The sequence below is a fragment of the Corythoichthys intestinalis genome, chromosome 21 (assembly GCF_030265065.1).
Source record: "Corythoichthys intestinalis isolate RoL2023-P3 chromosome 21, ASM3026506v1, whole genome shotgun sequence".
Classification (NCBI taxonomy): Eukaryota; Metazoa; Chordata; class Actinopteri; order Syngnathiformes; family Syngnathidae; genus Corythoichthys; species Corythoichthys intestinalis.
In genome coordinates this window covers 39,762,691-39,775,913 of record NC_080415.1, presented here as the reverse complement: position 1 = coordinate 39,775,913, position 13,223 = coordinate 39,762,691, and the positions used below count along the sequence as shown (strand labels likewise).

The window sequence follows — 13,223 nt, the reverse complement described above, 5'->3', positions numbered from 1 at the left end:
TTTGTTAATTTATATATATATATATATATTTTAATTATACATGCACATTTACAACACATGTGGCATGGTACATTGCTGTCTAAATTTAAACATAACAGACAAGCCTAATGAATAATCATGAATCATACATCAGAAATTACAATCACACAATAAATGTAAGAAAAAAATTAAAGTAAATTAAATAAAGGGAAAAGGGGAAAAAAGGGGTGAATTTTACGGGTCCATCAGCAAATTCCAGCTCTTCAACAACCATACACAGTTTCAAAGCATTTTTTCCCTTAATATTAAATATGATCTTTATTCAGGAATCACACAGGATGTCCATAGCACACACACCGACAGAAAAATGACATAAGAAAACATAGGAAGAAACAGAAACTAGAAAAGAAAAACATTATAAACTTGTAACTACCAGTGCACAATAAACAGGCTTTTACGCCATCAGATTTCTTAATAGCGCTTTAAATAATTTCAGTATAATTTCAATATATTTCAATGAAGAAAAATAATGACGCAATTTTCTATGAAAAATATTAAAATTTGGAATAGATTTGATATATTTATTTTTATTTATGACGGTCTTGAAATGGAAACGAGGGCCCTTTAAAAAAAAAAAAAAAAATCCACTTCCTTCAAAAATCTCGTTGCAGTCCGTTAACCTCGTAGGATATCGCGACAATTGTCCCAAGTGGCGGCTGTGTGGCCCCGGTCTCAGTACGGACGGAGTTGTTTCTGACGTTTGAATGAAAAACAGTGAAAATTACCTCCACATTGGACCCATGCTATAATGGCTTCAGCCTTGGAGCAGTTTGTGAACAATGTGCGGCAGCTTTCCGCTCAAGGTAGGCCTGCTTAACTCATGCGTATGCCAGTTAGCCCATATGCTAGCCAACGTTGTGCCGATAACCAAGTCAGGACACTTCTTTTTGCCTCATCATGTAAACACATAGCTAAAGACTCTTTCTCTGGCATTGGAAGTATGCAGAGTATAACAACAGTATGCCTTGGGATATCTGAGTGGCGTAGGTACGCGAGAACTCGGTCATTATTAAAACAAAACGTCAAAATGATACTTTCTCGTTTGAGCTGGAAAATATTTTCTGGGAAGGCGTCTTACCGGAAGTCCCACCTTACCTTCGCGCCATTGGCTGACGAGCAGAATCGACCCATTTGATTGGCTCTAGTGCTTTTGCAATCGTGTTTTTTTTTTTTTTTTTTTTTTAGCAAAGGCCTTGACAGGCCGGTTCACCGACCGACTAGTTGATAATTTATACCGACAAAATAAATCACAACTAGAAGGTTTTAAACAGCTTCTAAAGGCAAATAGTTAGACTGTCTGTTGCTTAATGAGAACCTAAATCGTGACAGTGGTTATTTATGCAGTGTTTTTAATGGAGCATTTCTGTGTTCTACATTCATGTTCGAACACTCAACAATCAAGTTGTGCTGTTATGCTTCACTCATACGCCAATATTTGTGGTCATTGCCCAGTTTGACAAGCTCAAGAGCTGATTTGGGCTGATAATTCTAGGTTATCTTGAAGATAATACAGCTGCTGAGAGAAAATTGGTCAGGTGGCTGAAGAGTTTCCTCCCCTTTGCTGTTATTTCTTCCTCTCTAGGCCAGATGACTCAGCTGTGTGAGTTGATTAACAAGAGTGGGGAGCTCCTGGCCAAGAACCTGTCACATCTGGACACAGTTCTCGGGGCCTTGGACATTCAGGAGCACTCCCTCGGCGTGCTGGCTGTGCTGTAAGTACTCATGCTGTGCTGGTCAAGACACAATCTCCAGAAGGGTTTGGTGCTGTTTTGTTGCCCAAGTCCAATTACAACCCCTAGCAAAAAAGTATAGAAGCACCAGTCTCACTCAGAAATTTTACTATGTAGAACAAACTCAGGTAAAAAGCTTGAAAAAATAATGAATTAGTTCAAAAGTGCAACTCGTTTGCATTCAGAAACTCTAAAAGAAATGAATAAAAACAATGTGGTAGTCAGTAAATGTTACTTTTATAGAGCAAGTGGAGGGACATAAATATAGAATAACTCCATTCTGAAGAAAAAATATGGAATCACTCCATTTAGAGTTGAAAATGCAGGCTCATCCAGTCAATTTCCTTTCCTTAATTGGGGCCCCTGCCTCAGATTAGATCTGCTCATTAGTCAGCAGTTAAAAACAGTGCGGTTATTACACCTTGGAGGGCGGCTGGATTCACAAGAATCATGGCTCCAACAAGAAGGTAAAGCTACACGTATGGTTGCCAAAGATGTGGCCTGTTCACAGTCAGCTGTATCAAAAATCTCGACCAAGGAGAAACAGCATGTCAAGGTTGTTAAAGTTAAGCGTACTGGTAGACCGAGGAAGATGACAAACAACTAATGGCCGTTTGTCTTGAAAACAGAAGATGTACAACGAGACAAATGAAGAAGAAATGGGAGGAAGCTGGAGTATGTGACAGAACTGTGAAAAACCGCCTAAAGGAAATGGAATTTTCAGACAGGAAAGCTAAAAGGAAACCATCATTGACATTTAAACAGAAAAGAACACGAATGCAATGGGTTAAGGAGAGGCAATCGTGGACTGTAAATGACTGGATGAAGGTTATTTTCAGTGATGAGTCAAGAATCTGCATTGGGCAAGGTGACGATGCGGGAACTTTTGTTTGATGCCGTTCCAGTGAGACTTACAAAGATGACTGCCTGAAGAAAACATCAAAATTCCCTCACTCCTTGATGATATGGGGCTGCATGTCAAGCAAAGGCACTGTGGTTAAATCTTCAAGAAATGCACAAGTTTACATTGAAATTTAACAGCTTTCTTATCCCTTCAATTGAAAATATGTTTGTCATTTTTCAAGATGACAATGCGTGATGCCACAGAGCTAAAACTGTTTAAGCATTCCTTGGAGAAAGACTCATCCACTCAATGTCATGGCCTGCAAATAGCCCAGATCTCAACCCTATTGAAAACCTGTGGTGGAAACTGAAAATTTCCTCAGAATGGAGTGATTCTATATATATTTCCCTGCACTTGCTTTATAAAAGTAACATTGACTGACCACCACAATGTTTTTTTAATCATTTCTTTAAGTGTTTCTGAAGGCCAAGGAGTTGCACTTTTGAACTAATTCATTATTTTTTCAAGCTTTTTATATGAGCTTGTTCTACATAATAAAATGTCTGAGTGAGTGCTCGTCCGAGAATGGTGATTCCATACTTTTTGCTCGGGGTTGTACAAGAAAATATCATTTAACATAATAGTCGCGAATGCTTGTGTTCCACTGTTTTTGTTTGGAATCGTTTTTGCTGATTTTCCACTTTGAATGTGTTTCAGGTTTGTAAAGTTCTCCATGCCAAACATCCCTGACTTTGAGACGCTCTTTTCCCAAGTCCAACTCTTCATCAGTACTTGCAATGGCGAGCACATTAGATATGCAACAGACACTTGTAAGCTTTGTTGACCAATCAATGCTTGTTTTTTTTCTCCAAATGCCAAAATGATCTATCTGGGTTAGAGAGTAACTCCCAATTCTTAAGTTTAAATGACCTCAGCTAGATGAAATGAACCTCTTTGAGTTTTAATTTAGAATACTATTATCTAAATGTTTGTTTTTTTGTGTGTGTGTGTGTGTGTGTGTGTGTGTGTGTGCAGTTGCTGGTCTCTGTCACCAGTTGACAAACGCCCTTGTAGAGCGGAAACAGGTAAGACTGCAAGTATCACTGTCCTACAGTACAGGTTAATTATTATGATAGTAATTATAATTTTAAATTCATGGCAACTTTTAAAATGTGTCCTAGAACCAACAAAATTCATTGATTCTTTCCTTTTTTAGAACAAAGGACTGAAAGTAATGGTGCTTACTGTTACTCAAATTGTATGTTTCACAATATCATTTGACCTGGATGATTTATTCATTCGTTAGCCATGTCCAAGATGTTGTTTCGTCAGCATTTTGTCCTTGCTCATAATACCATTCCTGACGGTCGATTTTCCGTCATTGAGTCATAGACTTCTTAACGTATTGTCGGGGCGCGGGGCCAATAAATAGGGGGCCGAATGTGATCATGGACAAAGAGCTTTTTTTGTTGAAAATTCTTATGAATGACAGCTTAAATCTCCGAATTTTTTATAGAGATGGACATAAAAGTCTTGATTTTCGTTTAAAAGCAAAAAAAATGTTCAGTTAGCATTTATTTTACGTAAATATTGCGAACTATGATGCCATTGCAGTAGCGGCAAATTACTCCCATTGATTTTTTTCACAGCGTTTCAAAATGCATGCATGGTAGGAAAAATATTAGGGTTGTTCGATCATGTTTTTTTTGCTGCCGATCTGATCCCGATCGTTTTAGTTTGAGTATCTGCCGATCCTGATATTTCCCGATCCGATTGGTTTTTATTTGCTCCTGATTCAATTCCAATCATTCCCGATCATTTTTCCCGATCATATACATTTTGGCAATGCATTAAGAAAAAAAATGAATAAAACTCGGACGAATATATACATTCAACATACAGTACATAAGTACTGTATTTGTTTATTATGACAATAAATCCTCAAGATGGCATTTACATTATTAACATTCTTTCTGTGAGAGGGATCCACGGATAGAAAGACTTGTGACTTTGTATATTGTGACTAAATATTGCCATCTAGTGTATTTGTTGAGCTTTCAGTAAATGATACTGCAGCCATGCCCCAATGCATGATGGGAAGTGGAACCATGATGGGAAGTGGAACCATGACTGTGCTTCGTGCTAGCAATTGATATATCTTCTCTGCATTGGGAAATAAAATAAGGTGTTAAGAAAAAGATCAAATGCGACCTTGCTTCCCCACATTGCTTCCAATGATATTTCTAATCGTCGGGAGAGAGATTGTAAGGCTTTAGCCAATTAAAATAAGCCTCCTAAGGCTGCCAAAATTCACTCTACTTATTTTATGTTGCCTTTTATCTCTCTATATAGGTAAAATGGCGGCATTACAGATTGAGCGCGACAATGCGTGAGTGGGTCGTGCAACGCATGCATTAATTGCGTTAAATTTTTTAACGTGATACATTTAAAAAAACCTTATTACCGCCGTTATTGGGATAAATTTGATAACCCTACCTTAAGCCAAAACTAAAGACTCTGGATGAGTGTAACATATTATGTCTGTAACGTTAAATACAATTAGAAAATGATTTAATTAAAAAAATATATATATATATATTAAAAAAAGGCATGGCCGATATTTTTTTGCCGATTCCGATACTTTGAAAATGACGTGATCGGACCCGATCGATGGGGACATCTCTAGTCTTGACTCTTGATTAAAAGGAAAAAAAAAAAAGTTCAGTTAGCATTTATTTCACGTAAATATTGCGAACTATGATGCCAAAAAGTTCAGATAGCATTTATTTCACGTAAATATTGCGAACTATGATGCCACTGCAGTAGCGGCAATTACTCCCATTGATATTTTTTCACAGCGTTTCAAAATGCATGCATGGTACGAAAAATATAATAATTACCTTGAATCCTCGAACATATCACTCCTGAGACAATCCTTCTTGTTTGTATGCGGTACAGCTTTTGTACTTTTTCAACCTAAATCCGGTGTCAGATCGCTGCGTGCGTGTGTTTGTGAAGAGCTCCTCTTGATGGGGGTGGCTCCCTACTCGAAGGCGACCGATCTGACCTGTCAATACCATACTGAAGTCTATGATTGAGTCTTACATAATTAGCCCGCTGAATATTTCAAAGTGTTCCCTTTATTTGCTCAGGTTTTGATTATTTATAAAGCATTTCTTCTCTCTCCCCACTGCGACAGCCATTGAGGGGCATTGTCATCCTGAAACAGGCAATAGACAAAATGCAGATGAACACAAACCAACTTACCTCAGTTCATGCAGACCTGTGTCAGGTAAGTCGGTCTCAGGCGTGGTAGAACATTTTGGAAGATGTTTGGGTACGTGTGAAAAGGGACCGTGATTTATTTCTTCCTGATCGTAAAGGAAAAAAAGGCAAAGGGCAATAATCAGGAAATAATGAAATAAAAATAATAATAATTAAAAAAAAGAAAATTTCTGAGGACTTGAGAAGCAAAATTTACACAAAACTCCAAAAATGGGCTGGACAAATTTTTGGCACCCTCAGCCTAATTACTTGGTAGAGCAATCTTTTTGGAATTTTAGAACATTCTTCTTTGGCCAACTGCTCCAGGTCTCTGAGATTTGAAGGGTGCCATTTTCAGATCTCTCCAAAGGTGTTCTATGGGATTCAGGTCTGGCCACTTTAGAAGTCTCCAGTGTTTTCTCCCAAACAATTTTCTAGTGCTTTTTGAAGTGTGTTTTGGGTCATTGTCCTGCTGAAGGACCCATGAACTCTGAGGGAGACCCAGCTTTCTTACACCGGGCCCCACATTATGCTGCAAAATTTGTTGGTCGTCTTTAGACTTCATAATGCCACACACACTGTCAAGCAGTCCAGTCCAGAGGAAGCAAAGCAACCCAAAACATCAGGGAACCTCCGCCATGTTTGACTGTGGGGACCGTGTTCTTTTCTTTGAAGGTGTTGTTTTTTTCCTTGTAACCCAAAAAGCTCTACTTTGGTCTCATCTGACCAGAGAACATTCTTCCAAAACGTTCTCAGGTAAGATTTGGCAAACTCAGCCTGGCTTTTTTATGTCTCTGCGTCAGAAGTGGGGTCTTCCTGGGTATCCTACCAAGGAGTCCTTTTTTTTTGCCGACGGATAGTACGGGTTGACACTGTTGTACCCTGGGACTTAAGGACAGCTTGAATTTGTTTAGATGTTAGTCGACGTTGTTTATCCACCATCCGCACAATCTTTCGTTGAAATCCGTCCACATTTAGGGAGGTTAGCCACAGTGCCACGGGCTTTATACTTATTGATGGCACTACGCACGGAAGACACAGGAATATTCAGGTCTTTGGAGATGGACTTGTAGCCTTGAGATTGCCCATGCTCCCTCACGATTTTGCTTCTCAAGTCCTCAGACAGTTCTTTGGTCTTCTTACTTTTCTCCATGCTCAATTTGGTACACAAAAGGACACAGGACAGAGGTTGAGTCAACTTCAATCCATTTTAACTAGCTGCATGTGTAATTTAGCTATTGCCACTACCTGTTGTGTGTCACAGGAAAGTAACAGGTGCTGTTAATGACACAAATTAGGGAGGCATCACATGATTTTTCAAAGAGTGCCAATATTTTTGTCCAGAGTTTTTTGTAGAATGATAATGTTTTTTTGTTTTGTTTTTCACTGTTGTTTTTTTTTTTTTTTTTTTTTTTTAATTGCAAGCAAAATAAATGAAGATATTACTCCCAAAGCATTTGTAATTGCAACAATTTTCTGGGAGAAATTGAGCATTATCCGAATTGCAGGGGTGCCAATACTTTTGGCCAGCAGTGTACATGTGCATTATTTGGTTTTTTCGACCAAGTGTTTCTAATATTCAGTTTAGGCCAAGAATTTTGCCTTCGGTACATCCCCAAATTTGTACACGCTTTGTGTGTTAGTATTTGTTCTGAGAGCCATGGACTGCAAGTTCAGATTTCATTTCTGTCTGATATCCAAGTTTCAAGTGACATATATAGTTTTATAATTCTTGAATTGTTTTCTTGTTCCATGCGCTGTCCAGCTGTGCTTGTTAGCAAAGTGCTTCAAGCCTGCCCTGCCCTTTCTGGAGCTTGACATGATGGACATCTGCAAGGAAAACGGCGCTTACGATGCAAAGCACTTTTTATGTTACTACTACTATGGTGGCATGATCTACATGGGCCTGAAAAATTTTGACAGAGCACTGTACTTTTATGAACAGGTATGTATCCTTTCATTGGGAGTAGCGCAAAAGCTAAGAGTTTAAGTGTCGTGCATCCCATTGGAATGAGTGTTTGGGGAAAAAAAAAAGAACAGCAAAACATACAGGCAGAATTATTTAGTCTATAGTTTTGTCAGACCATTGCCTATAGATGTTTTACTGTAATTAGGGCCCGAGCACCAACTGGTGCGAGAGGCCTATTGGAATGCAAAGGATTATGATTTCTTCATGGCAAATGAAAACCGCTAATTTGAAGGCCTGAACATGTTCAAAAACTCACCAAAATTTGCACTTCCAAGCGGCTTCTCGTAAATTTCGATAATTTTGCAACGTTGCCAAAAAACTAGGGCTGTCAAACGATTACAATTTTTAATCGAGTTAATTACAGCTTATATTTGTTATCCATATTTGTCTATAAATTATGATTGGAATGGAAAGATAAGACAAGACGGATATATACATTCAACATACGGTACATAAGTACTGTATTTGTTTATTATAACAAATCAACAAGATGGCATTAACATTATTAACATTCTCTTAAAGCGATCCATGGATAGAAAGACTTGTAGTTCTTAAAATATAAATGTTAGAACAAGTTATAGAAATTTTATATTAAAACCCCTCTTAATGTTTTCATTTTATTAAAATTTGTAAAATTTTCAATCAAAAAATAAACTAGTAGCTCGCCATTGTTGATGTCAATAATTACACCATGCTCACTCATGGGACTAACCCCTAAAATCAATTGGACCCAAGCGCCAGCAGAGGGAGCCAAACACCAAAAAACAAGTAACAAGCGTACATTACACTGTACTGTCATTTTCGTCTGTTTGAGTGGGGCATGTGCGTTAATTGCGTCAAATATTTTAACGTGATTAATTAAAAAAATTAATTACCGCCAGTTAACACAATAATTTTGACAGCCCTACAAAAAATGTAACAAAATGGCTCAGTGGTGCCCCATTTAAATTTTTTAAAAAAGGCCCCTCCATTTAGGTTCTTTACAACGTAGAGCAATGAAATTTGGGGAGTCGTTACGTTGTGCAGAACTGCTCCAAAACGGCTCTGTACCCGTATTCCAAACCCAACAGGAAATCAGGTATTTTGGATTGAATGTTAAAAACATGCAATTTTAGTCAAAAAACAGCGTGCACGTTAGAGACCATTGCGCCTAAGCAGTTGAGTTGGATCCTCGTCAAAATTGGTGAGACTGTTCATGAGACATATGAGATGTTAAGTTATCAAAATGATGACTTTTCATTTACGGGCCTGAGTTTCTTGCAAGTTAGGTTCTCATTAGATGATTAAAGGGGGACGACCTGCCACTACTCCGACCTGTGTGCCGTCTGAGTTTGCGTGCCGTCCGAGTGCGACGTGCGAGGGCCAGTTCAGTCCTGCTTGCAGGGCTCGTCTCTTTTTGGATTTCAATGAAAACCATGAACCGTTTTTCTTATTTTATGACACCCCTTCAGGCAATAACCACTCCAGCCATGGCAGTGAGCCACATCATGTTGGAAGCCTACAAGAAATACATCTTGGTCTCACTCATACTCCACGGCAAAGTGCAGCAGCTGCCCAAATACACTTCACAAATTGTAGGGAGGTTTATCAAGGTAAGGCTGACCTAAACTTGACTGGAATTTCAAATAAACTTAACATTGACTTTGTTTTCCTCAGCCACTGAGCAACGCCTACCACGAGCTGGCTCAGGTTTACACCACCAACAACCCGACCGAATTGCGCAGCATAGTCAACAAACACAGCGAGACGTTCACGCGAGACAACAACACGGGCCTGGTGAAGCAGTGCCTTTCTTCCCTCTACAAAAAGAATATCCAGAGGCTAACAAAGGTGTGTGTATGGCTGCAGTGATGGCGGCGTTCAGTACTTAAAACCCCCTACTGTTTTCCCAGACTTTCCTGACACTGTCTTTGCAAGATATGGCAAGCAGGGTGCAACTATCAGGACCTCAGGAGGCCGAGAAATACGTTTTACACATGGTGAAGTGGTCCGGAAGGACAATAGCAATATGCAGAAGCGTCACGACATCATTTCCAATATTTTATTTGTTTTAATGAATGGATTTCTCGCCTGTTTCTGAGTAGATTGAAGACGGTGAGATCTACGCTAGCATTAACCAAAAGGACGGCATGGTTTGCTTCCATGACAACCCAGAAAAATACAACAATCCAGCAATGCTACACAAAATTGACCAAGAGGTAAGGGTTTCTAGTTATCATTTAAAAAATAATAATTTAATCCCATCATAATATCAGACATCCCGAATTTCAAGAGATGTTCATCGACACTTATACAGTGCTGGCCAAAAGTATTGGCCCCCTTGCAGATAATGCTCAATTTCTCCCAGAAAATAATTGGAATTACAAATGCTTTGGGAGTAATATCTTCATTTATTTTACTTGCAATGAAAAAACACAAAAGAGAATGGGTGAAAAATTAAATCATTATCATTTTACACAAAACTCCAAAAATGGGCCGGACAAAAGTATTGGCACCCTTTGAAAAATCATGTGATGCTTCTCTAATTTGTGTAATTAACAGCACGTGTGGTACATAACAGGTGGTGGCAATGACTAAATCACACTTGCAGCCAGTTAAAATGGATTAAAGTTGACTCAACCTGTGTCCTTGTGTGTGCCACATTGAGCATGGAGAAAAGAAGGAATATGCTCAATTTCTCCCAGAAAATGATTGCAATTACAAATGCTTTGGTTGTAATATCTGCATTTTTTTTCTTGCAATGAAAAAACACAATAGAGAATGGAAAAAAATTGAACATTTTACAAAAAAACTCCAAAAATGGGCTGGACAAAAGTATTGGCACCCTCAGCCTAATATTTGGTAGCACAACCTTTGGACAAAATAACTGCGAACAACCGCTTCCGGTATCCATCAATGAGTGTCTTACTGTGCTCTGCTGGAATTTTAGACCATTCTTCTTTGGCCAATTGCTCCAGGTCTCTGAGATTTGAAGGGTGCCATTTTCAGATCTCTCCACAGGTGTTCTATGGGATTCAGGTCTGGCCACTTTAGAAGTCTCCAGTGTTTTCTCTCAAAGCATTTTCTAGTGCTTTTTGAAGTGTGTTTTGGGTCATTGTCCTGCTGGAAGACCCATGACTTCTGAGGGAGACCCAGCTTTCTCACACGGGGTCCTTCATTATGTGTAAAAATTTGTTGGTAGTCTTCAGACTTCATAATGCCATGCACATGGTCAATCAGTCCAGTGCCAGAGGCAACAAAGCAACCCCAAAACATCAGGGAACCTCCACCATGTTTGATTGTGGGGGCCATGTTCTTTTCTTTGAAGGCCTCGTTATTTTCCCTCTAAACTCTATGCTGACTTTTGTCTCATCTGACCAGAGAAGATTCTTCCAAAACGTTTTTGGCTTTCTCGGGTAAGTTTTGGCAAACTCTAGCCTGGCTTTATGATGTCTCTGGTTCAGAAGTGGGGTCTTCCTAGGTATTCTACCATAGAGTCACTCATCATTCAGACGCCGACGGATAGTACGGGTTAACACCGTTGTACCCTCGGACTGCGGGACAGCTTGAACTTGTTTGGATGTTAGTCGAGGTTCTTTATCCACCATCCGCACAATCTTTCGTTGAAATTAATTTTTGTTTTTCTTCCACATCTAGGGAGGTAAGCCGCAGTGCCGTGGGCTTTACACTTATTGATGACACTGCGCACGGTAGACACAGGAACATTCAGGTCTTTGGAGATGGACTTGTAGCCTTGATATTGCCCATAGTACCTCACAATTTTGCTTCTCAAGTCCTCAGACAGTTCTTATGTCTTCTTTCTTTTCTCCATGCTCAATGTGGTACACACAAGGACACAGGCTGAGTCAACTTGAATCCATTTTAACTGGCTGCAAGTGTGATTTATTCATTGCCACAACCTGCTGACTGCGTTCTTAAAGGAAAATGAACATGGCCGAACAACACAGAGTCAAAACGGGATGAAAAGACTATATTTTCTTGTTTTGTTAAATTACCGAATTTACCGACATGGTCAAAATTACGTCTGTCATCGTGGAGAATTTCGGTAACGGTAAATTTTCAGTGTACTCTACCCTGGCATAGTCACAATTTCACAAAATCCATGATTTTTAACCGACTATCAATATCTGGGAGACTTGGGATGTCAGTAAAATTCATTGTTGTGTCGTTTGTCTTTCAGATGTTGAAATGTATAGAACTGGATGAGAAACTAAAGTCTATGGATCAAGAAATCACAGTAAACCCACAATTTGTGCAGAAGGTGAGAAAAAAATTCTCAATATTATTATTGACATCACTTTACCGCCAAGTCATTTCATTCTCTGCCACCCTTCCACTTCAAATGGATTGGACGTCTGCTAGTTATAAACTCATTTGCATCTTGGCCAGATGAAAAACAAATGTGTTTTTTTGTTTTTCATTGGCTACCATTAATAGCACTGAACGTCCTTTCTAACATCTTACATTTATTTTCATTTAAGAGTATGGGAACGCAGGAAGATGATGTTGGCAGCAAAACATCAAGTTACTCGTGAGGGGCACCAGACAACCAGAAAATGCTGCAACCTTCCCGATACATTCTTCCATGGATGCGTTGGACGTTTTTGTTTCTTTTTAAGAGGAAAAACAAATATTCTATTGCGTAAGGACATTGGTTAAGGAAAATCTAATTGTTTGATAATGTTGAATATGGTTATTCTTTCTTCACAGGATAACAAAACTTGACAGAAATGGAAAAGATTCAGATTATGTCAGCGTTTTATTTATCAATGTTCGGGTTGGAGTGACACGGTTACGTTATCACCAAACAATAAAAACTGGATTTTTCCAAGCATATTTGTGAATAATCTCAACGTTCTGATGCATGATGACTGGAATCTGGAAGTTGTTACATATTGGTGACCTATCATTTATGGATGGAAAGGAATACATCGGACAATAATCTGCAATTTGTAACTACTGCAATGATCGTTTCTCTCTTATGGTTACAATGTAGATAAATCACTTATAAATCTGTACACTCAATGCGTCCTTGACCAAATCGGGTGCAGAGTCGCAATCTGGTGCCGTTTGTTTATTTTTCCTTTTCTAGCTGGGATCCACTAGAGGTCACTAGAGCACTGTACAAAAAATGGTGATGACAGTTACAAGAGGAGAAGCCTACGGATATAACCAAACCGTCATGAAATTTGGGAGCTTTGCAATGAGGGTGGAGGTTGTGATAAATTGTTTTAAAAATTTGCTTCACGCCTCCGTTAAACATGTATCATAAAACTAATGTTGAGTTTTACGTGGTAACATTGCTTATTCAGACAACGAAGGTGATTTACAATTTAAACCAATGAGTTCCTTCACAGAGGCGGATGTCGCCGCTGGG

The 13,223-nt window shown here is 38.9% G+C and overlaps 1 protein-coding gene across 1 annotated transcript; it reads left to right on the top strand.

Moving 5' to 3' along the window:
• Positions 1–651: 651 nt before the first annotated feature.
• cops3 (COP9 signalosome subunit 3) lies at positions 652–12,785 on the top strand. Its single transcript, XM_057825182.1, has 12 exons — positions 652–842; positions 1,622–1,751; positions 3,331–3,443; positions 3,649–3,698; positions 5,813–5,905; positions 7,643–7,822; positions 9,298–9,438; positions 9,503–9,676; positions 9,739–9,825; positions 9,931–10,044; positions 12,027–12,107; positions 12,328–12,785. The coding sequence occupies exons 1-12, from the start codon at positions 788–790 to the stop codon at positions 12,379–12,381; spliced, it is 1,272 nt and encodes a 423-aa protein (XP_057681165.1). The 5' UTR covers positions 652–787; the 3' UTR covers positions 12,382–12,785.
• Positions 12,786–13,223: the final 438 nt, after the last annotated feature.

Bases quoted from the DNA above. Each gene is read 5' to 3' on its own strand.
- cops3 (XM_057825182.1), top strand. From the start codon at position 788: ATGGCTTCAGCCTTGGAGCAGTTTGTGAACAATGTGCGGCAGCTTTCC. The intron at 5,906-7,642 runs GTAAGTCGGTCT...TGCGCTGTCCAG, and splicing joins TTCATGCAGACCTGTGTCAG to CTGTGCTTGTTAGCAAAGTG. The intron at 9,677-9,738 runs GTGTGTGTATGG...CTGTTTTCCCAG, and splicing joins ATATCCAGAGGCTAACAAAG to ACTTTCCTGACACTGTCTTT.